General features: G+C 40.9%; 1 protein-coding gene across 1 annotated transcript in view; it reads right to left on the minus strand.

Moving 5' to 3' along the window:
* LOC128810364 (von Willebrand factor D and EGF domain-containing protein-like) overlaps window positions 1–23,155 on the minus strand; it is a 229,814-nt gene that overhangs the window by 78,108 nt on the left and 128,551 nt on the right. Inside the window, exons 21-25 of the mRNA XM_053983162.1 lie at window positions 20,991–21,866; window positions 13,160–13,255; window positions 12,278–12,373; window positions 9,859–9,954; window positions 8,254–8,349 (exon numbers count right to left, since the gene is read on the minus strand). Coding sequence (XP_053839137.1) covers window positions 8,254–8,349; window positions 9,859–9,954; window positions 12,278–12,373; window positions 13,160–13,255; window positions 20,991–21,866 — 1,260 coding nt within the window. The remainder of the gene's footprint in view (window positions 1–8,253; window positions 8,350–9,858; window positions 9,955–12,277; window positions 12,374–13,159; window positions 13,256–20,990; window positions 21,867–23,155) is intronic.

The raw sequence follows: 23,155 nt of genomic DNA on the forward strand, positions 1-23,155 counted from the left end.
TCAATTGATCCACTGGAGGAAGGTTCTCCATCTCTCTGGGTGCATTATGCACCCAAGCAGCACTGCTCAGATGAAACATTATCCTGACTGCAGAGAGGGAACAACTCTTTGGATTCTTCTAGGCTCCAAATAAAGATTTGATCTTGCTGAGTGATTTTCAATCCTTTAAAATAAAAAAATAAAAATTAAAAACAAACCCTAAGCGGGTGTGTTCTGGCCAAAAAAGATTTTTCTAACAAAGGACACCATTGTTTGGATTCTACTGGCAGAAACTAGTGGAGGTAAAAAAATGTCATTCACCCCTTTAGAGGGTATAACTGATGCTCAACAGATCATTAGTGAGATGGATGTACCAATATATCTGCTGCTGTGAAGGTCCCAAATGCACACAGCTCTGAAAAACACGTTATGGATTCGGGACACCAGCAATTTCTAGTCCCCTTTTTTTCTGCTTCCAAGGGCAGTGAGGAAATAGTTTTGCCCATGCTGAGTTTTAGGCACATATGTTTTCCCACAGCTTGATTTTATCTGAAATTTCTCATCTGTGTTGATTTGGGTTTGTAAATAAAGAAATAACTTTCTCTGCAAGCTCTATCTGAGTAACCTCAGATGTGTGATCCACTGAATGCCAGTAATTATAGGCACTGATTAAATTTTAGGGAGAAAGAATATTTGTCATGTAATAAAATTCCAAATTTTGTGCAATGGTCTAAAATTTGGATCCTTATCCATATCAAGCTACCAATCATTTTGAGGTTTGCTCACCCTATTTCTCGCTTCACGTACCTCAGACAGAGATGCAAAGCACTTCTTCAATAAATTACCTTTCTGAATAATAAAAAATAATCTGGTAGAAACCTCTGAGGGATGCAGTGCAGGAGAACAAATTACTACAAGACACAGAGGGAGCTGTAAATGTAATTGTGATGGTTGTGGTGACAGTTTGCATTTCTAATATATTCACTTTACCACAGAGCTCCAACAATAAGAGTTAGTTTGCATGACCTAGCACACATTTCAGAAGAAAAAAATGGTCAGAAAAATTGCAAACCATATAGATAGCAGTGCAATGTCAGTGCTTTGCCTAATTATGTCTGGGTCTTCATTCTGATGTGTACTCTGATATACTTATGGGGCCTTTTAGAGATATTAAAGCAGGAAATAAATCTAATTTAGTTATTAGCTCAGTAAAAATGAGAAAAATAATTACTACTATGTGGAAAAACTACTGAGACTGCACTCCTAGAGGCAGTGTGTGATGCAGTGCAATCCTGTTTGCTGTCATGTTGCTCTCAGCTGATAACATTTTCTGTCAGCTAAGGAGGATCCTGATCTCTCCATGTACCTCCAAAAGATTCCCTGGGAGTGAGTGGTAGGCAAGACTCCCAAACCTCAGGAAACCAGTGGGGGATTGTCACTGCAATACAGGCAGGGGACTCCCCACTCCTCTTGGACTGAAAGTTTCTCCCTCTTGGTCTCATGATCTTCATTTTGCCTATTGGCTGCCATCAGGTGAAACTCTGGACATGCAATAGTATCACGTTGGGATAGCTGTGGAATACTTCAGCATCTTGCAGAATGAAACCACCATAAACAAAATAAGCACGTGTAGATGCACATTTGGGTGTTTGGGGAATATTCTGCTAGGAACTGTGAGATTTTGAAACCATTAGAAAATCCTTTTTCTCATTTACGGGCTGGTTTTAGTCCGATTGCAGCACTATTAATTTGAAAAAGACTGTAGCTCTACTTTATTCTCATCTTTGCAACTGTTAGTGTATAATTAATGTGGGGAATTGTAAAGTATACTCTCAGCACAGGTCACATTCCCAACTTGTTAGGGGCCTGAGTTTGGTAACATTTTCTCTTCATTGAAGAATGCTCTGCATTTTATTAGGTCAGTGAACCATTCCAGCCTGCATATAAATTGTTCTGCTGAGCTGCTTTCTTGTCATGCCTGAATGAGAAGTGAAAGAGGACTCATACACACAGTTTCTCCTCTGCTGATTGTTTTTGCAGCTCTGTGCTGGAGGATGACCTGCAATTTAGGCCATTTGGGCACATTCTCCTTGCCCTGAGCGGGCTAAGGCACTGCCTGTTCTTGGTGCAATTTGGTTCTTTTTCATCTATGCAAAAGAAAAGGGAGATTCAAGTCAACAAAAGGAGAGCAGCCAGAGGCTGCAGTGGTCTGGCTGATAACCCAGCCAAAAAGTGAGGACCTGGTCAGGAAGTTTGGAATAGGACTGCTGCCTGCACTGGCACTGCACTCATCTGATCATCACCCCGTTATTATCTGCCTCAGAAATAAGCTTGAGCTGAGATGGAAATCAGTGCTGGAGAGGATTGTCCTGCCTGTGTCTTTTTGTGGATAAACAGACAACATTAATCTCCATGACCATCTGTCCTCTGGGCTTTTCAAGTGATAGATCCACTGCTCCTTTTTAAAGAGATGTTTAAAAAATATTTTAATTAAAAAATAGATCCCCAGAATATTTTTTCTTTAATCAATTAGTGGGCAAAAAGCACTTTTTGTCACACAGAAGCCCACAGCAAAGAGAGAGGCAGTAATTCAGGAATCCCTTTTCTTTTGCTTTAGGCATGCTTTTACCTACAGCAGCAGATCTGGCACATTTCTTCAGTGCATTTAAGATACAGGTAAAGAATATTAAAATTTAGATGTTCTGCTCTAGTAAAATTCATGCTGTAGTCTGGGAATGTTCTGCTTATGGAAGGAATAAAAAATTCAATAACGCTTTTGGGCTTATTTAGGAAATATATTCAGTTCTTACCCAGATTTATTCTTGTTCCCTTCCTGAAAAATAAATTTAAGCAGATGCATGTGCTCAAACCCCCTATTAAAATAAATGCATCAGATACATATATATGACAAAATTTAGTTTTTAAGAAAGGCCAACTAATGGTTTTGTCACAAATCCTTCCTAAGGGTGAGCAGTGCTGTGAGAGCACACCAAAAACCAGGTTGTGCTGTGGTGCTGTGAGTGCTGTGAGTCACTGTCTCCTGTTGGGAAGTCCCACCTGTCCCTGTTCCCCCCAGGCAAGATCATGTTTTGTTCAGCTGAATAGGAAAGACAGCAGTAGCCTGATTTTTTGTGTTTTTTTTTTTTTTTTTTTTTTTTTTTTTTTTTTTTTGTTTTTGTTTTTGTTTTGTTTTGTTTTGTTTTGTTTTGTTTTGTTTTTTTGTTTTTATTTTTTTTTGGTTCATCTTCTGTTGTATTTCCTGCCCAGGGGAAGAAGATGGCATCTAATATGAACCTATTCTGCTACATAGACTGGAAAATCAAGTAGAAACTGAGACTAGTGTTTCCTTTTCCTGTGTCTCCAGACTGGGCACCAACCCAGGGACAAGCCAGCCCACAAGCCTTTGTACTTTTGTTGCACAGACAATGCTTTGAACAGGAAGTTGCAGGTCTATTTGCTATAAGCAGCTGCTCATTTCCTTCCAAACACCCACTGTTCAAGCGGATTTGCTGTCCAGGAATCTTAGACAAACACTTGTTGCTTTTAAGCACATCCTTGCTGTATGAAAAGCAAGTCTGATGTAAATGATTCCTTCATCCATTTGGATGAGATATGTGGTTTGTTCCCTGCTTGTTTGTGTGGGAGGGTTTGCTGGACCTTTGGCTTGCAAACTGGCTGATTTTTGATAGCTTAAGTCAATCTGGCTACTCAGTGAAGACATTCCAGAGAATATATCACACAGTGTCAAGATGACAACTCGGTGGGAGTCTGATTTGTTGAGCAGTAAAACTTCCTGCTTATGCAGCTGTCGAGGCAGTAAAGTACAGAAACATTACATGGGAAGGCTGGAATGTGGGAAATCAGTGACTTTCACAATATGACATTGCTTAGCAAAAAGCTGCCTTTGAAACCCAGTGTTCACATTTCCAATTAGTTTGCCTCTAGCTCTCATGCAAGCAAAGTCCTCATGCTACCAGGAAGGGAAAAGAAAGGAGGAGGGAAGAGGAACAAGCAGAGCTGGAGGAATGACTGTGAGTTATATTGCACACTGTGAATTGGCTATAAATCCTGGCTGCAGGAATTACTGAGATGGAGAAATAGTTATCTCCTAACTCTGAGATCCAATCTGCAAAGCCCCAGTGTCAGTGGGATGATTTATGTGATACAAAGTCATCAGGATTGAGCCCACAATGAAACAGATGCATACAGAAACTTGTTCTCAGTTTTACATGGGGAGCAAACCCCATGTCCCTGGCTGTGTTGCATGGCCATGAGGCAGTGCCAAAAGAGGGGCTGAGGTCAGGCTCCAGGTGTGCCTGGTGTGCTGGAACAGGCAGGAGGAGGATGCTGGTTTCCCCTGACCTCTGCTTGCTGATGAGCTCCAGAGGGAGCTGTGGCTCGCCTTTTCTCGCTCAGAGATGCACTCACAAGAAGCAGACAGCAGAGAAAAGGATAAATGTGTGGGCCTGTGAATCCCTCTTCTTCTCCCCTTCTCTTCATTCCAATCTTTCGTAAGAAAACTCAGCTTTTATGGGCTTTCATTTTTAATGGTTGTTGTAGAGCAGTCCTATGAAAATACACATAGTAAATAAAGAAAACTTCAGTGTTGTCTTTGCTTATAATTTTTGTAAGGATGAAGTAGATATCAGTCAGAACCCTGCTTTAAAGCCTCCTGAAAAGCAGTGACATCCCAGGATTGTTAAAGCTGAGTTTTTCAGAAGGGAAATCAAACCACTGCACAAACAGTTTTTCTCTAGCGCCTGAGCGTGTTTGTTGGATGCAAAGTTGATCCCGAAACATATTTTATTTTGAGGTGCTGCCAGCATTTGCCTCTTCCCTCTCAACAAGAGTGATTATACTGGAAACAATCCTTCTCAAGTGAGGATAGGAGGTCGTAGATTGCTGAGGCACAAGCACACATTTCCCTGTCAGCGCTGCCACCCGCGCCCGGGCTGTGGGTGTCTGCTTTGCATAATCACCAGGCACTTACTGCAGCTGGCAGCCAATCAGACCTCGCTGATTTACACTTTTTGGGGTTTTGGAGTGATGTTTATTTAGATACAAAACACCAACTTTCAGGATGAATGCCTTTCTCCACACACTCAGGAAGCAAAGGAGAGCGAGCCTGAATAGAAAAGATGTGGTGCCACCATTCCCTCCTGTATGTTTTTGGCTGTCCTGCAGACAGTATTAGAAATTCCAAACTGTACAAGGATGAAAATGATAACCTTAAGCCATGGTTCTATGTGTTTAAAATAAACCAATAGCCTGTTTTGGTTCAGTTCAAAAATAACCTCTTTGATGGGTTGTGTGGCTTTTAGTTTTTATTATCTCCTTCAATTGAGAATCTGAAGCTGCCAAAATTAAATAGAAGCTTTTTTTTTTCCTCTGTCCCTGCAGGTGAGATATTAAGAAGGAAAGAAAAATGTCTAAAAGCAGTGAGAACAATATCAATGTATCAAACAATGATAACATTGAATTAACTGCCAATTTGTCTGCCTTAGTATTAAGTTTACTCACTCTGTCTTGATAGGTTTTATTAGTCAGATAATAATCCACCTCAAATTTCTAAGATTATAGACTCAGTGTAAGTACATAATAAAGCTGTTTTGCTGTCAGAAGTGTTTGAAACTGTACTAGAAATGTAAAAGTGCATAAGGACACAGCAATTTCATATTCAGAGTGCAAAGAACGATTAAAATAATGATAAAATCCTTCAGAAGGATTTTTTTCCTCAGAATTGTCACATTCATCATTGTGGCTAAGCCACCCGTACGTTTCTCAGTGTGAGGTCACCTGGCAGCAACAGGGGACACCACTGAGCTGTGATTTGGGCCACAGGTTCACCTGTAGCAGTCTCTCTGACATTGTCCTGATAATTTGGAAATGGGAGATGATGCAGTGTTAAACTTCCAGTAAACTTCACATCTGCTCACAGCTTTGCTATCATGATATGTGCGTTTTTTCCTCACTCTTTGTGAGGGTTTTACAACTCTGTGCAAGCTGAAATGTCCTGTGCTACTCAGGGCTCAGCTACCTTACTTGGAGTCCTTAAAGCCTGACAGAAAAGAAACTCAAATCCAGAAAAAAAAAAAAAAAAGCCTCTGTAACACAGAAATCTTCTGGTTTTTCCTGATTCCTTCTGCCATACCCTTCCCAGGAAGGCCAGCAGAAGCACTGCACAAAAAGTCTCCCAGCTGGATTTCTGAGCACTCAGGCACACAGCCCATGGGGCTGTCACACTTCTGCACAGTCAGCTGCCCCAGGTGGCCTCAGGTTTATCAAAATTAACAGAATTTATAAATGTATAAATACAGATATATTTACTGCTAGTGACAATGCAGAATGAGCAGCATGCTACTCAGCTCTATTTGGAATTTCAAATGGCTATTATGGTAGCTTTTACAGGTTTTATTTAAGAAAAAGAGAGGTTGGGTAGTGGGAATTCTTCATGCTAGGGACTTATTCTCCACTTTTTCATTTGTCTGTGTGTGAGTTAAGAACATGTGCCTGTGTTCACACTTTAGCCTTTCAGTGTGTGTGCCACATATTCTATCTAATCCCCCAATCTAGTCTATGCCTGATGCAAAATGATATGAAATCATGCCTAAAAAAGGGGTGAGATGTATTCTGCATTTGAACTCTGAGAGGTTTATGGGACAGAGAGCAGCCTCCCACTGCTGGGAGCACTGGTTTTCTCCATTTTCTAGGGAGGAAAGTTTGCAAAGGTCAGCTGAGACTGACTTCTGCTGTGCCCTGCAGGCTTCTGGTCCAGAGGAGCAGCAAAATCTGAAACCTCTGCTAGAGGAGAGACAAGTTATTTTATATAAAATTAAAAAGACATACAGCTCTAAGAGAAACTGCTTGTTATAAAATCTTGTGAATTCTTCTTTTGATGGATCTTGATACTTGTCCCATGTGCTCTTGATTTTCGGCAAGAAAGAAGAAACATTACTCAACATTTTCACCAATTAACAGTCAGTAGCCAGTAAGAATCAGCAAAAAGTAGTGCTTTCCTTCCACTTTATTATGTTTCTCTTCATTATCAAATTCACAGGCCCTTTATTAAAGTTTTTATAACACTGGGCTAAATAAACCAGACTAAATAGCAGTTATTGAAGTGGAATGAAGGCTTGGATCAGACAGAACAAAATTGATTTCATCACCTCAACAAACATTTTTGCAAAAGATCATACCAAGATGGACAACAAAACCTCAGAAACTTTTGGAAAGAGGAAAGAAGCCTGCTGTGAGTTGGTGGAGTTTGGAGGATCCCAGGGAGTGCTTTGCTAGACTGCAATCATCATCAGCACGCTTCCCTTTGATCTGCCTGGAGATGTGGCAGGGTGTTTAAAGCTGGAAACAGCACTTCTCTAATGTTCCCTAACCTCAAAAACAGGATGCCAAACATAAGGTTTTTTCCTCCTTTTTTCTCCCTCCAGCACATTCCTGCCAGAACAGACTATTCAATTGTGCACTGTGCGTCACGACCCTCTCTGCCGACGGAGGGGAGAGCGGCAGTGTGGGGAATGAGAGGGCTTTTGTTGCTGCAGGGAATTTTTTACTGGCTTTTTTTCCTCTGTGTGTGAGAGACATAAAATGCTCTGGAAATGTACAGATTCTTCCTGCCAAGAATGGTTGTTTTCACAGCTCCCCTCTTGCCAATTTCAAGCTGATTAAGAAATAATAAAATAAAATAAAATAAAAAAAGGTTTTCACATATATATCCTCAACTCCCTGGCTGACAGATATTGTTGAGCAATTGAGTCTGTAAAAGTGCCAAAATAACCTATTTCCCCAGAAGAATCAAATATTAATACTGATGGTAACGTGAAAAAAGGGAGTTTTCTGTGACAAGAACAAATTCAAGGATAAAGTGCTGTTAACGAATTACCTTAATTAAGCTGGAACTATGACTTTCTAATATTTTTAAGGATCTTAGTCAGCTTCTTGGCCTTTGGCTTTAATTTTTTCCCCCAAAAAATCTTTCAGGCAAAATAATTAATTAATCTCCAAATACGAATGTTACTCATTTTGAACTCATGAAATATTTAGAGAGGATTCCAGCAAAATGTTCTCTCCCAACTTCGACTTGACTTATTCTAATTAACAAGTTGGTTTTGGGTATAACATAGAGCTTTATGGGCTCTGATAGAAATATAGGTGATCACAGCAGAAATACAGGCTAAATGTTCTGTGGAATATGCACAAAAGGGAGAAAAGCTGTTAGGGGTCAGAGAACTGTTGGAAAACAAAGGGAAATGTGTAACTCACTTTTCTGGCACCTTCTTCCCGTGTAGCCCTCGGCGCAGGAGCAGACATTGGTCCGGACACAGTGACCACCATTCTTACAGGGGGGAATGCAAAGAGCTGGGGAGAGGAAAGGAAATGTTCTGTGCACCAAACTCACGTGGGGGATCAACATCGCCAAAGCACAGGCTCCATCTTCAGGTGCCTCTGTTGGGAGAGCAGCTCACAGAGGTGTTTTTTGGGAAGGTGTCACCCCAAAGGGTGATTTGGGCTCTTGCCTGGGTAGAGACCCTGATTCTGTGTTGTTTGTGGAAAAAATGTGGGACATGATTCCTAGCACCTCAGGGTCTCTTAGATACTCACAGTTAAGTGGTCAGAATATTCCCAATGGTGTCAGATTTTTAAGTCTCTGTCAAAGGGCCTCCTCAAGGGCTTCTCCCCATGAAATATAGATCAGTGTTGGACTTTGCTAACTTGGCCTTGGTGCTGTTCCTTCTCCCTTTCTCAAAGAAGCAGAAGGAAGGTCTTTGCTTTCCTTCAGCATCCATCCATTACATCCTCCCATCAATTTCATATCCCATGAATGTGCATACTTATTTTCAATCCAGTGTCTAAACCAGAACACTTGAGAGCAAAAATTTCAAATCACCTAAATGTTGAAAATCACCTTCTGTGTTCAAGAGCAAGATCATCAAGTTACAGTGCATCATTTTCACTCTATCCTTCACCCCCAACATCATAAAAAAAAAGAGTTTCCAGCAAGCTCCATTTGCAATTAGATTTTTCTGTGTGAATCATTCACTTGCAAAAATATACATCAGGACCACATTAATCTAGGAATGTGGGAAACAAAAGGAGAGTAAGAGCAAAGAACTTCTAATGTTGAAGTTATTTTGGTAATAAGGGTGCATTTATATTCCCAGATTCAAGAGGAGTTACTAGATCCATATTGAAAAAAGAGAAGCGAGTGGTGTTAGCACAGGGGTGTTCCAGCTGCTTGGGCCCTAAATTCTCTTTCTTGTATGAGATACTGGGTCGTTAAAGGATTCATTCATTTGTCTTCTGCAGCACAGTGTGAGTGAGAAGCCCAGGATACTGTTAGCCTCAGTTTAGAGCTAGGACAGGGGTTCCAAATCAGCTCCTGCTCAATCAGGGCAATACCGGATCAGATTTTTAAGCAAGGATCTGATGAGCTCCTACACAAGTCTCCCATCCACAACACTTTAGGGTGGTCAAGTAGGTGACATTGTGAGCCCCGTTTGAAGGTAAAAGATCACCAGGCTCTGAAACCAGTATAGCACACACCACAGGGTATTAAAATGAACAAAATACTGCCATGCTTTCTCATTTAATTGAATAGTTGCTAATTAATTCTATCACTGACTCAGATAGTTTTATAATAATTATTTAGTTACCATTAATGGCATCACCAATAAGTTCTTACTTCCCAATACCATCAGGAACAATAAAAAAGTGGATTTATGACAGACTATAACAACAAAGGAGCACACATAGTTATGACAAGGAGAGTCTCCGGATATATTTCATGTGGGGGTAGGTAGTGTTAGAGGTGATATTTATATTTTGAGCCTGGGCCCTTTATCAAGATGATAAATAGAACTTTCTTACCTCTCTGGCACTGTGGCCCATAGAAACCAGAAGGACACGAGCACATGTTTGGCCGTACGCAGACTCCTCCATTCAGGCACACAGGGTTGCACACAGCTGCATGGGAATATAAAATAACTTCATTCATGTCTGACAATGTTGAACTTTTCAGAGTAGGCACTCTTTTACTGCTGCACATGTCATTAGAATTAATATTTCTAGTGATACTGTGAAAAGTTTAATGCAGCCCTTGCAGATCAGTTGTGCTGCAGCACTTATTCATGGTCGACACAGTGGGAGCATTTCACTTGTTTTAGCATAGCTTGGGAGATGAAATAGACTATAATTTAATGTAGTAATTTAATTTATTTCGGATGTATTCTTTTGATTCGCACAGTTCATTTATTTCCATTCCAGTATTTGCACCAAGCATGATCCCAAGGTAGTAAATGTAGTCAAATAAAATACACCCTGGATAACCTGGATATGAGATATTAATTGTTTGCTGCTTTGTCTGCGTTCAGCAGAGCATTGTGGCATTTCCATGGACTTGAATAGGTGTGCACCAAAAAACCTGTTTGTTCTGCCTCATTTAAATGCCAGTTCCCACAACACATTGGCTCATTCATCACCAACAAAGCCACTGGCTGAGCTCCCTTTGCCTCTTTATGTATCTGTTATTACTCTAGATGATACAACAGGCATTAGGAATTAAAAGCTGTCTTGCATATTTCTATGTGGCAAGTACCAGACTGTTAAAAACAAAACTATTAGAATTTCAAATTGATTTAGATGGGAAGTCAGTGTGTGAAGAATAAGGAATCTGATAAAGTTTTCACTGTAAAGCAGAGTGACACTTTAAACCAGCCTTTTTCTTTTGGTTCCCTTTGTCTTTCAGTATCTTACAGGATAGCCCATTAAAAATGGGCTATGGGTTAAATGCATTTAAGCTTAAATAAATTAAGGGTCACTAAAATGTTTCAGATGAACTAAAGAAGAAAAAAAATGTCAATTTGGAACAAGAAAAAGAATGTGAAATTGTAGTCTAGATGAGAGGTTTTTCTGACTAAGAAGCAGTCACTTATGAAGTCAAAATGGATTTAATTCATTGCTCAAGGGGAATTTGGTTTAGTCATGTCATTGTCCTGGCTAGTTGACAGATGTCCATAATCTTGTCAGTCTGTCAGTGTTTATATTTCCAGTGGTAAAGTCATCTTTTTTTTTTTTTTCATTTTTATGCCTGTATTCTTCCTGACATTCCTATCATAACACTTGAGGTGGGAAGCCCCAGAAATGTCCACAAAATATTCTGTGCAGTGCACTCAAAACTGTGCCAGAGAGGTGAGTCTGGCATCCTTTCACCAAAGCTGTCAGCAGACAAAAAAATCCTGCTGCTGTTAATCTGCTCTGGAAGTTACTGCTACTGTTGCTTGTTGTCTATCCTTGTCTTGGCATGATTCTGTTTAAAACCACCCCAAAATAAAATTGCAGAACTCCTTAAGAAGAAAAAGCAGATCTAGTGGGAACCAGAATAGCAGTGACAATCCCAGTCATTTCCTCTGGATCATTGCTGGGCTAATTTATGTTTCCTCAGTAGGTCTGTAATTTTAACACTTACAGGAAGAGCAATCTCCAGGAGATGGAGGTTAAAATGACATCTCTCACCTTCCAGGAAAGGTAATGTAGGCTGAAGGTGTCTCAGTCATTTAATATTCACCGTGGCAGAGGCAGACTGTCTCTGGAGCCTTCAGGTCTGGCACTGATTCAGGTAGTTCTCATCTTTTAATATTTCACTATTTTGCATGCCTTGTCCCAGGTGAGTGCTGTGGTTTCTGTGCCTTTGGAGAAAATATCCACCCCAGCTTTTAGGACTTGGATCCTGAGAGGGGGGTCTGAGCTGTGTCTGTTTAAAACTTTGAGCCCTGACTAGAAATAAGTACCTAGTTCCAGTCCACACCTTGTCATTTTGTACTGATGGGTGGAGGTGGCTTTTTCCTGAGCTCCCACACTCCTGTGGATGCTTTCTGTAGGTGCTCTGCAAGTGAGAGCTGCAGGCAGGAGGAGCTGTGTGAATTCTGGCAGCACAGCATGATAAGAACTAGCTCCAGAAGAACTAGCTCCAGAATCACACAAGCTTAAAAAGCTGCAGAAAGATTTTGTCTGTAGATTCCCTCTATAAAACCCTGAGATTTAGGTAAACATCTAAACTTATGAACAGTTACATAAACATCTAAACCTATGAACAGTTACATAAACTCAAGCCTTTCTGAGGTTTTGCCCTGTACTTGGTGTCCTCTTTTTCAGCTTTAATTCTTACTTGGTCACCTCTTAGGTTTTAGCTCTTCAAGCAGCAATTCCCAGTCTGAGCACTGAGCTGTGGGGGAACCTCAGGGCTTTTGGGCACTTTTGGGCACAGGATCTGGCACTACCAAGCACTCACCTGTCTCACAAGAGGGGCTGCTCCAGCCGTGCCTGCACTGGCACTCATCTGGTGACACACACACCCCCCCGTTGTGACAGTGCCTGCTGCACACCACTGCAAAACACACAAAAGATCAAAATCTCTCATCACTAACACCACTGCAGACCCTAAAGCTGCAGATCCTATTGCAGCCAATAACTGATAGCATTAGTCCAGGAGGTAAACTGAGGGTGAAAGCTGGCCCTTTCCTTGATTTGCTCTCTCTATAAGAAGCCATACACTTAAAATTCTCTGCTTTTTAAGTATTCCAGCTACTCGCTTTCATAGATAAAATTATATTCCTCTCATGGGCAACCTGATATTTAAATAAGCAGTGAGGTCTGTAATGGTGGAAGTGCATGTGCTTTGCTGATATAGAAGGGCTTGAAGGCTGATTTTCAGATATTTTCTATATAGAACCTCTTTTTAAAGTTGTGTTGCAGAGTAGCATTACTCCTAATAGGTATGGCTGGTCTTTTGTGTTCTCAAAATTAGCATTACTACGTTCACTCACAATCTTAAATTTCATAAATATTACTATAAATAACATGCACTTTTTTCTTCTTTTTTTTTTGTTTGTTTTTCCAGAAGCAATTTTACGTAGAAAATGTTGATTTAGATGTGCATATTTTTACATAATACAACAATGCTGCTGGTAAATCTATGCTCTGAAATAGCTACTGTATTACTTGAATCCTTTGTATTCAATCATCATTTTAAGGGGAAATATGGGGGGGGAAAGAAAAAAGGTTTTTTGGTGGTTTTTTTTTTTGTTTTTTTTGTTTTTTTTTTTTTTTTCTCTTGTAATTTTCTGCTAATTGAAACACGTGATGAAGAAAGCCTGAGTGAGCTCATACATACTTGTTTCACACCGAGGCCCTACAAATCCATAAGCACAAGAACAGGTGTTGTGAGGCAGGCAAGTTCCTCCATGCTCACACGGGGGCTCACACTGAGCTGCAAGAGTGAAACACAAGGAAAAAAACACAGTTCAAATATGACATTCTCTGTGGTTGTGAGCACAGCACAGGTTACTTCTTTCCCCATCCCCTTTTATTAATCCAGTGAGTAATTTGGCTGAGGAAAACGCTGCAGGATAGCAGTAGCTATCCCATTAGCAATACAGCACTAATGAGCAGCTGTATGAAGTCTGCAAGGGAATGGTTTTAGCATAATCATATTTAACTTCTGAGCAGGCACATTTTAAAGTACATGTTTTGAAGCCTAGTGATGGATGAAGTACAAATGGAGTTACAACTCAAGACCTTGCCCATCCCTCTCTACAAATTTGCCCTGTGGATGGTCAGTAAGCCTTAACAGGTGTCAGAACTCACATGAAGGCAAAGATTAAGTGTTTCTTATAAAAAATAGTTGTGTGTGGACTTGTCAGCAAAATGGCAAACATTTAAGCAAAAAAGTTAATATTTAATGAGTAGCATGAACTCTGCAGACAAAGCAGCAAATTAGATAAAGAATTCTTATTGCAGTATGCATTGTAATTCTGTGGGAGGAAGAGGATGAGTGTGGAAAGGACTGCAGCTCCTGAAATAGGCTATTTGCTGAAGGCATGCTTGTTTTTCAAATGTTGATAATTTTGAATCTAAAAATTTTATTGTACAGGGAGCATGGAAATTTTGGACCCTTAAATCTAAGATCTAAGGCAGGTACCTGAGAATTCTTTTGGTAATTGCTAATGGCAAACTCAAAAGAGGAGGAGGAAGATCACTGAAGGGAGAGGATGACCACTGAAGGGAAAAATCATCACAGAAGGGACAGGATGACACTCAAAGGAGAAACTCTGTGGCAGAAGCAGAGCAAAAAATGTGTTCCAGAGGCACCTCATGCTACTGGGGAAAAAAAAAAGGCACCTCACATAGCAGAATGAAAAATATCTTCCCTTGTGTGTGGGAAGTGAACACAGTGAAAAATGTTGTACTTTGGCTCACTTCACTGGCAGAGTTTTGTCTTTTATGAAGGATATGAGGCTAAGCAAGGTTATTCCAAGGAAAAAGCAAAATGAAGCTAACGAGACCTGAAACAAGGCATCTTTCATTTTAAGTATTGTTACGAGGGAAGAGAACCTTAATGCACCACATTTTGTTCTTAAAGCTGGAAAATGGGCTATGGAAATGGAAAGCTAAATGAAGGACTAATTCTTGGGGAGTCACGTAATTTAAATGCAGTTATTTTGTTGAAGACCTCGTTACCTCTTGTGGTTGTCACCAGGCCATGGAATATGAACTTCGCCAACCAAAAAAATAATGAAAGACCTCACACATTTTCTAATTGTATTAAAAAAGACAAACTCCAAGAAGGTGCTGTTAAATAAACCACTTTGATGACACAAATAGCATCGAAGAAATGTATTTGGTATTTAACGATGAAATTTTCAATGCTGCATTATATAACTTTAGGATTTGACCTTCCTGAAAATAGAAAACTTACAAGGAGTATTTTAGATTCATACTGTATATGCTGAGAATGTCATTAAGCTAAATTTTATTTTGATTGGATAAGGTTGAGACATTTGCAAATCAACATGTGCTTAGCTGAAATTCCAAATATATATCTATGGGGGAAAAAAAATTAAAAACAAAAAAGGGATAAACCCAAATCATCTTTGTCTGGACAATTAAATAGATTTAGATGAGGTATTAGGAAGAAATTATTAGCTGTGAAGATGATGAGGCATTGGCACAGGTTGCCCAGAGAAGTTGTGGCTGCTCCATCCTTGGAAATGTCCAAGGCCAGGTTGGATGGGGCTTGGAGCAACCTGGGATTGTGATTTCTTTGCCCCTGCTTTGTAAGGGGGGTACAAAACCTGGGGGAAAATGTACCAGTCTTTTTAAAGTACATTAAATGTGATTGCCTTTCCTGCAGGATGATGGTTGCATAAAGCCTCCAGGTGCCTAAGTGCTGTGCCAAGCACGGTGACATTCAAGCGTATTACACTTTATTTCAGCGTGGTTTGTGTAGCACTTAAAGCAAGTGTGTCCATATGAATAGAAAGAACACTTTCCATCTGGCCTTTGCACATTCTGAGGTGCATCTGAACTGTCAGAAAAGAACATGGTATTTTGGATATTAAAACATTTAGCTCTTACGGTGACATTTAATAGTAAAATGTTTAAAACTGTTCTATTACTGGTGAATAGCAAAAGATAAAAACTGAACACTGGCTCCTCTGTGAGAATAAGAGTAATATTCACTTAAAAGACATTTCCCACTGTAATAGAAATATACTGCTTATGTCAAATTATTTTCCCAAACTTCTATCTTTCATCTGCTGAAATGAATATTTTTTTCCAAGAGCATTTGCTAAATTATAGAAAGGTATTGCGGTGTTTTTATACTAAGCGGTTTTGGATAGGGAAAAATAACAGCAAAGAGGAAAACATTGCTGCAAATGGTCAATCTTGCTGTCAAGTGTACGTATGTTTATGTTTACAATTTAAAATCTGGAGGTGAAAATGGAGAAGTGCATTATTGTTTCCTTTGAAAAGGCTTTTTGGGAAATATCCCCAAACTTCTATTTTCCATTAAAATGAGATCCTACAGTTTTTATAAGTTTCTCTGCAATAACTTCAGGGGCACTCAGGAATACCAGATGCTTTGTTGTTTCTCTCATTTTCCATAGCCTAATCAGCAAATGTCTTCCAGGACAGAGTTATTGTTTGGCATCTCCACAGTGAGTAACTCCCTGTGCCATCCCCACGCGAGGCCCTGGGTCTGCAAATAAAGCCAGGCTTGGAGCTGTGAGAGCATTGCCTGCTTAGAATTTTGCACCAAAGTCAGATCAGGACAGACTTCACTGAGGGGAGCGTAGTCTACCTTGTTTCATTGTACATTATTTATTTCCTTTCAAAGATACATTAACCTAACTTCCTAAATGTGCAGATGAAGTTTTAATGCTTTCAGCACAACGGTGAAGTGGAAAAAGGGAAATGAAAGTTCCTCAGTTGTTGCTTTTTCTTTTGGAAAGCTGTGGACTGAAGCGTTTCTTTTGCATGTAAGATACACAGATAAATGAAATGAAGCATAGGATTAAAGCATGTTGTTACTGCAATTAAATTAACTCATTGCATATTTAAATAGTCCAGCAGTCTGGGAGCCCAGTTGTGAGAGAAATGTCCATCATAGCAACTGGAATATTAACAAGAGAAACTTGACTGAACAAACTGGGAATACAAATGCAGGCACCAGTGCTGGCTAGGTTGTACCAATGTATTTTGCTTTGTGAAATGCCAGTTGAGTGCTCATCTGCAGCCAAAAAAAACCCAAATAAAGTGGTAGGATTTGTTCAGAAAGGAGCAGAGCACACCATGCCAGACTTCCTTTTGGCCTGTATCCATGGTGAACTCCATCTTAAATACCAGGGGCAGGTCTGAGCCCTCAGCTCAGAAAAGATACAGTAAAAGTAGAAAAGATGCAGAAAAAGATGCAAGGATAAATAAACAAAGTTATAGAAGAGCTTTTGTGCAAAGAACCAGTGAATAATGAGGTCCTTCAGAAAAATATGACTTTAGGATAGAAAACTGTGAAATCAGACGTGACCTGGAAAGGGTGAACAGGATAAAGTTCCAAGGCATCACCTTGGTGTTTTGGAGCACGTGATCCATAATTTCTGAGAAGCTATTCCAGAAATATCCCTCTACCTTTCCCACATATTGTTAGACAGATGCAGTTGGCAGCTGTTGGACATAGGGAAAGGACTTCTAGTTTGATATGGTAGATCTTTTTGGGTGTAAAATGTCAAAAAAAAAAAAAAAAAAAGAGTTACCCACATTTTTTTCTCATTTCATGCAGCTGTACATGGTGAAATCATAATGCTTTCCCAACTACTCCATCTCTCCTGTTACTTTGAAAATTATTTGGTTTGAAAAGTGGTTTTGTAATGTCAAGACAATACTGTGTTTTTAACTCTTGAGCAGAAAACATCACTCACACTGTTCTAGACTTCCCATTGTTCTAGACTTCCCCTTCTCTTTCTTACTGATTTTTACTGACTTCACCTTCTTAAGAATATTTTTCTAAAGTATTATAACTTTATCTTTGACAGGAATGCTGAGGCTCTTTTATGACTGCTGAAATACCAGAAGGATATCACTCCTTAACTGTCAACCTAATCCAAAATGCTTTTAAATAATTGTCTGTATTCTATGAAATGGAGGCTGACTTTTTAATGGTGCAGTTTTAGTGACCAGAAACTCCCTATCAAAGGAGCTTGGAGTCAGAGAAAAAACAACAAAAAAAAGGATGATGAGAAATTTGGTTTAAATCCTTATGTTTCATCAGTTTTCAGGTCTAGGTCTCTCAGAAGGAAGCCCAACAATGACACCCAAAGCAGAATTTTTCATTCAGTTCAGTTCTGTTATCAAATGGAAAGGCAGTGTTCCACCTTAGGGCACCCTAAGGAGCTCCAGGAGTCCAACAGCTGCTCTCAGGCAGTGCCATATGCACAGACCTTGGGGAATGAGCTGAGCCCAGGGAACTGACAGCACTTTTCCCTTTTCCTTGTCCAGTGGATGCAGCATCTTTGCAAGTGATGACCTGTGCACCTTGGTAGAGTGGGGAACAGAGGCAGGATGACAAGGGACTGCTCTAGGGTGGCCACCAACACTAACAAATATTTCAGAGTGTTGGCCCCAAGTGTTACAAATCACTGCAGCACACATGTCACTTGTAACACACCAGACAAAATGTCAGAAACGCTGATATGTGATATCAGTCCTGTCTGGGCTCGTTCTGCATTATTACAGTGCTAGGTTTTTATTCAACTGGCACATGGAGCTGAGATGTGTAAAGCTCTGTTTGTGCTCTGATGCTCCTGCAGGGCTCTTTGGCAGGTGATTCGTGCTGTCCCAAAAACTGCTAGAAGGAGACTGTAGAAATGCATTTTTTTAGTGCAGATATCCTTGGAAACAGCACTCAGAGTGAAAATTAGGTATTTAGCAACCTCCCTCATCACCAGAGGAATGCTTGGCTAAGCTTACTCCAGAAGTGCCAGAAAGCATCTTCTGCTAGAGAAAATGTGGGAGAATCCAGTGGACTACAGCAGGCCTTTCCTCCCCTACTTATTTTTTATTTTCGTCTAGGTGATGCTGACTGTCTTCAAAACACTGCTCTGAAATGAAGATTTTAAAGCTGGCCTGTTTGGCTGTGAAGTCTTAATATTTGGCTACTAAAAAAAGGTCCTATTGCCTTTGTGGAGGGAGGGGAAAGAGCTGCAGAGCCTCGAGGAAGTGTTTCATCTGCCCTCACCTGCAGAGTACGTAGCTGCTGACAGAAGGAAAATAATCTGTAATTCTTATTACACCAAAGCAGGAGGAGCAAAAGCAGGGTTCTACTTCTGACAGACAGCGCAGATGTCAGCAGTGAAGGGAGTGATCCAAATGGAAATTGCTGAAGTAGTCTGAAAATATCTCAGATGTCTGAATATGAGCTAAACACACTGACATTCAGCTGTGTTCATCCAAGAGAGGGTAGGAGGTTACACCTGATGGTCCCCAGGGGTCTCTTCCATCCTGTGGTCCTGTGAGTGTGTGACCCCCAGTGCAGGGTGACAAAGCAGAGGGAGAGGACTTCCAACTGAACTGTGACAGGGAGACCCAGGGGCTTGTCCAGAGGGATAATAATATTAAAGATATAAAATGTGTTATTATATATTTTAGGAAAGAAATTAGTTTTCAGGATACTGCTTATGTTTTTTTTTCTACTAGTCCTCCAAGTCAAATGGTTTTGAATCTACACATTTGGAAAAAAAATAAATTGTATTCTAACACAGCATATATACCACTTGATGAAGTACTTCTTATTTTAGATTATTTTCAGACATTCTTATTAAACAAAGGTCACATCCCCTCAAGATCCAAAACTGGCTATCAGCGGGCTGGTTCTTTTATATAATTGTATTTTGATATGAAATAAGATGGTGACAACTATCAATAGAGTCTGAGTCTCTTGACATTTTTGCTCACTTGCCAAGGATGTTATGTTGAAGCCTGGAGATTTTGCAAATGTTAGTCTCATCTAAGCTTTGATTTTTTTGCCCAATATTTGTGCCTCCTGTTCTCAGAGGACACTGCTGTCTCGAGGAGAGTTGGTGTAGTGTGGGCATCTCAAGGTGCTGATGGCTGAGGTTGTGACAGGCCTTAATCCAAGAAATTACCCTCATTTTTCAACCTCGTTTGTCATGATGAATCACCTTCATCTGACATGGGAAGAGACATCCAGGGCTGGAGGTACAATGGGTGCTGTTCACAGCACTGGCTCTGCTCCAGGGTGCAGGTGTGCAGGGGGCTCAGGATGGAGAAGAGAAGGGAATGGACAGGCTAATTATTGACTCAGGTGTCATGGTCAGTGACAAGAGACAAAAAGGGATGTTTGTGCATCGTGTCATCAAGCCCCAGGATGCAGAATGATGTTGGTAATAAAGTATTTCATCCTAAGGACTCTCCAGGGAGATTTTCAGTAATACCAGTAACTGAGGGAAACATCTCACAAGTAAAAGGCAGAGGTAGATTTACATTTTAAGGTAGATTTATGTTTTAAGGACTATACTGATGGGTCTGCTAAACACACAGCAGCCTTATGTCCAGACTGTAAATATTCCTATGTACATGGGAGTGCTCTTTGAGGAGAGGCCTTTCTGTGGCCAGACTTGCTTTGAGCTTCCCAATACCAGAACCTGTTTGGTGCTTTTCCATCTCTAGGTATAAACAGAAGTTAAAGACAAACTCCTTTGTGCCAAGTAACTCTAAATCCTTTAGGAGAAGTGTTTCAGAAATGTGCAAAAAGGCAAAAAAAAAAAAATAAAAATTAAGTGCTCAATATTACAGAAACCTTTTCTTGTACATTTTGTACTATATCTCCAATATATGCTCTGAGCTCAGACAGCTGCAGCAGTGCTGGGGGCTTCACACCCCCACAAAGCCTGGCTTACAGCAAGGAATCCCTGCAAGGTCCTTCCCAGTACATCATGGCTGAGACCCCTCTGCTCTGCGCATGAGGAATGAGAGACCAGACGAGAAAGAGGGGAATGAATGTTACAAATACTTTTGCTTTGTGTGGTGGAAGGCCAGTTAAGATATCAACTTATCAGAGGGATGTCAGCAAAAGGTGTGATTAATGATAGCAAAGTCAGGGAATTCATTGCTTCAGCAAAGTACATAATCCTATGGTTTTATGGAGGGATTCTCAGGTGCCTAATAAATAACTCAATATATTGTGAAAACCCTTCTGGTGCTATACATTTCAGATGACAAGTCCAGTTTCATATTTGAGATATTAGATTGATATTTACAGGTAATTTTAAAGATATTAGAAAAATTAGTTTTTCCTAGAATGTGTTGTATAGAGAAGTAGAATCAATTTTACTCTTTCTCACAGAAATTTTATATGGTTTTGAATGTGATGACTTTAGTAGAATCAATCTGGTATTAAGAAAGATCACAATCAGTTCCTGGGTTTAATAGATTAGATGGTATCAAATAAATATGTCATTTTTGTAAGCAGAAAGAGCAGCTTCAAAGTTATAGGTTTTATTTATTATTTTGAAATATAATTGGTTTTAAAAACAGAATGGTCCCAGCCACAAAAATCTCCAAATTTATAATAAAAAAACAATTTTTACTTTGCAGAATTATTAGACTTGGAGTTATTAGAGCATTTTAAAGAGGATTTTCTCCCTTACCTTCACATGTAATTCCATCACCTCTGTATCCAGGGGGACAAGGACCACACTGAAACTCTCCATCTCCAGCTGGCTCGCACTGCACCCCAGTGAAACACGGCAGGTCAGCGCACACCCCGTTGTGCTGCACCCCACTGCTGCTTTTTGGCAGCTCCACAGCATCCCTTGCTCTGCTGAGCACCTTCCTGGCTGCTGTGGTGTGTGCTGGAAGCCTTGCTCCAGGAGCAGACCCTGCTGGGGCAGCAGCACTCCGGGGTGCAGCGTCCAGGGAAGGGTCCGGCCGACGGGGAGGGGAGGGGAGGTGCGTGGCCAGAGGAGATGCTCTGGGCTGCTCTGTTGGGAAACCCTGGGGTGGTTTATTCCTCAAGACTGAGACTCGACTGGGCCATTTCCTGGGAGAATAACCATGTCTGGAACGAGTCTGTGAGCTTGCAGGGAATGAAGCTGGGCTTGTGCTGGGATGAGGAGGAACGGTCCGTGCTGTAGTTTCTTTGTGCTGCCTAACATGGAGAGCAGGGTGGGAGGTCACACTGACACCTGGGGCTCTGGGCTCTGGCTCCTCATGCAGAACGGGTGTGAGTGTGTCACTTTCCTCAAGAAAATGTTGTTTCTCAGGTGCTGTGAACTCCATGTCAGGCTGTTTTTCTGGTGACGTCTGAGCTTGGGAAGTCTCCTTTTCCATTGTAAGAGATGGAGTGTGAATGGGTGTGGGGTTTCTTTGCAAAAGGAATGTAATATCTTGCCTTGGAATTTGGGGTTGAGAAAGAAGGGGAAATGCATTTCTTGATGTCTTAGATGCATCTTCTTGGTGAGAGCCTCTAGCATCTTCAATGTTTCTTCCAGGAAAGTCCACATGGCTTTGGAAAGATCTTGAAACTAGGGCAGAAGGAAGATAAATATTAGCTAAATTTGCTGGTCTAGAATTGAAAGTAACCACTGTGAACCTTTGTGTTTGGAGCAAACAACAGAACATCAATTCCAGAAGTAAAAGAGTTAATTATCAGATATTACAGGTAGGTTTATGCCAACATGGGGCTGTCTGCTGTGGGTGACACCAGCACTGATGCACAGGGAACTGCAGTGATGACACTCGAAGGGTGGCATTCATGAACCAGATGAAATATATTTTGGTAGCAATCTCAGTGAAGGCCAGGCATTATTTGAGTTGCAGTGCTGGGCTGACATGCAGGGGTTAAATTGCAGCCAAGCAAAAACTTGCCATGCTGCTTTACTAATTTTGGCTTACACTAGTCCGGGAGGTTTTGGTACTGTGCACCTTTTTTTGTGGTGAATCTTCCAGTTCTTGACCTCCTGAGCCAGGATTTGCTTCTTATTACCTGCCTGTAGTGCAATGCTGTGCTGGGAAATGCTCTGAGGGCATAACTCAGAGAGTTTGATGCCAGCTCTTCGAGTCAAGGAGACAGAACACCACAGTTTGGCACAGACAGATGCTGGAGGTGGAGAAACACACAGTGTCAACATGGCCCTTGGCAAGAGCGTGCCCTGGAGAGGCTCCAGTGCCATCACACCAGTGGGTGACTCTGGAATGCTTCCCAAAGGGAAGTTTTAGGAAAGCTTTTAAAGGAGACAAATGGAAGAGCTTTGTTGGTGCTGCATGCAGCTCCCTGCAGACGTCAGGGGCAGCGTGTGAGGGAGCGGCCGGTTTGTTACTGTCACCCACTTGTCCCAAAGCCAGCCACCTTTTCAGCTGTGTAAGGAGGGATGATAGATGGGCAGAGGGGACTCTGTGAAGGGCCTTGAAAGTGGAGACGAGTAGTTTGAATCAATACTTTCAGGAAGATTAATGGCCATCTGCTGACGCTAATGAATGGAAGAGGCTATTTTTAACCGGTTCTGGCACGCTCACTCTGTAGGATATGGAATATATTGGATCCTGAACAACAATCCTTGCTTGGTTCTGGGGTTAACCCCGTGCAGGATGCACCTCTTTCTTTTAAATATAAATATTAATCACTTTCTAAAAACTCCCACTGATGGAGATCTTAACCAGAGTTAGCAAGGAAAGAGATTCAGATGCTTGGCAAGGGTCAGATGAAAGTTAGGGCATTGACTGGACCGAAACAAATCCTGGCAGCCAAAGCAGTGTTTATTTGGCTGATAAATAGTGTCATTCTGCTGGCAGCTGATGAGTTGCTATTGCCCTG

This window comes from Vidua macroura, chromosome 7 (assembly GCF_024509145.1).
Source record: "Vidua macroura isolate BioBank_ID:100142 chromosome 7, ASM2450914v1, whole genome shotgun sequence".
Classification (NCBI taxonomy): Eukaryota; Metazoa; Chordata; class Aves; order Passeriformes; family Viduidae; genus Vidua; species Vidua macroura.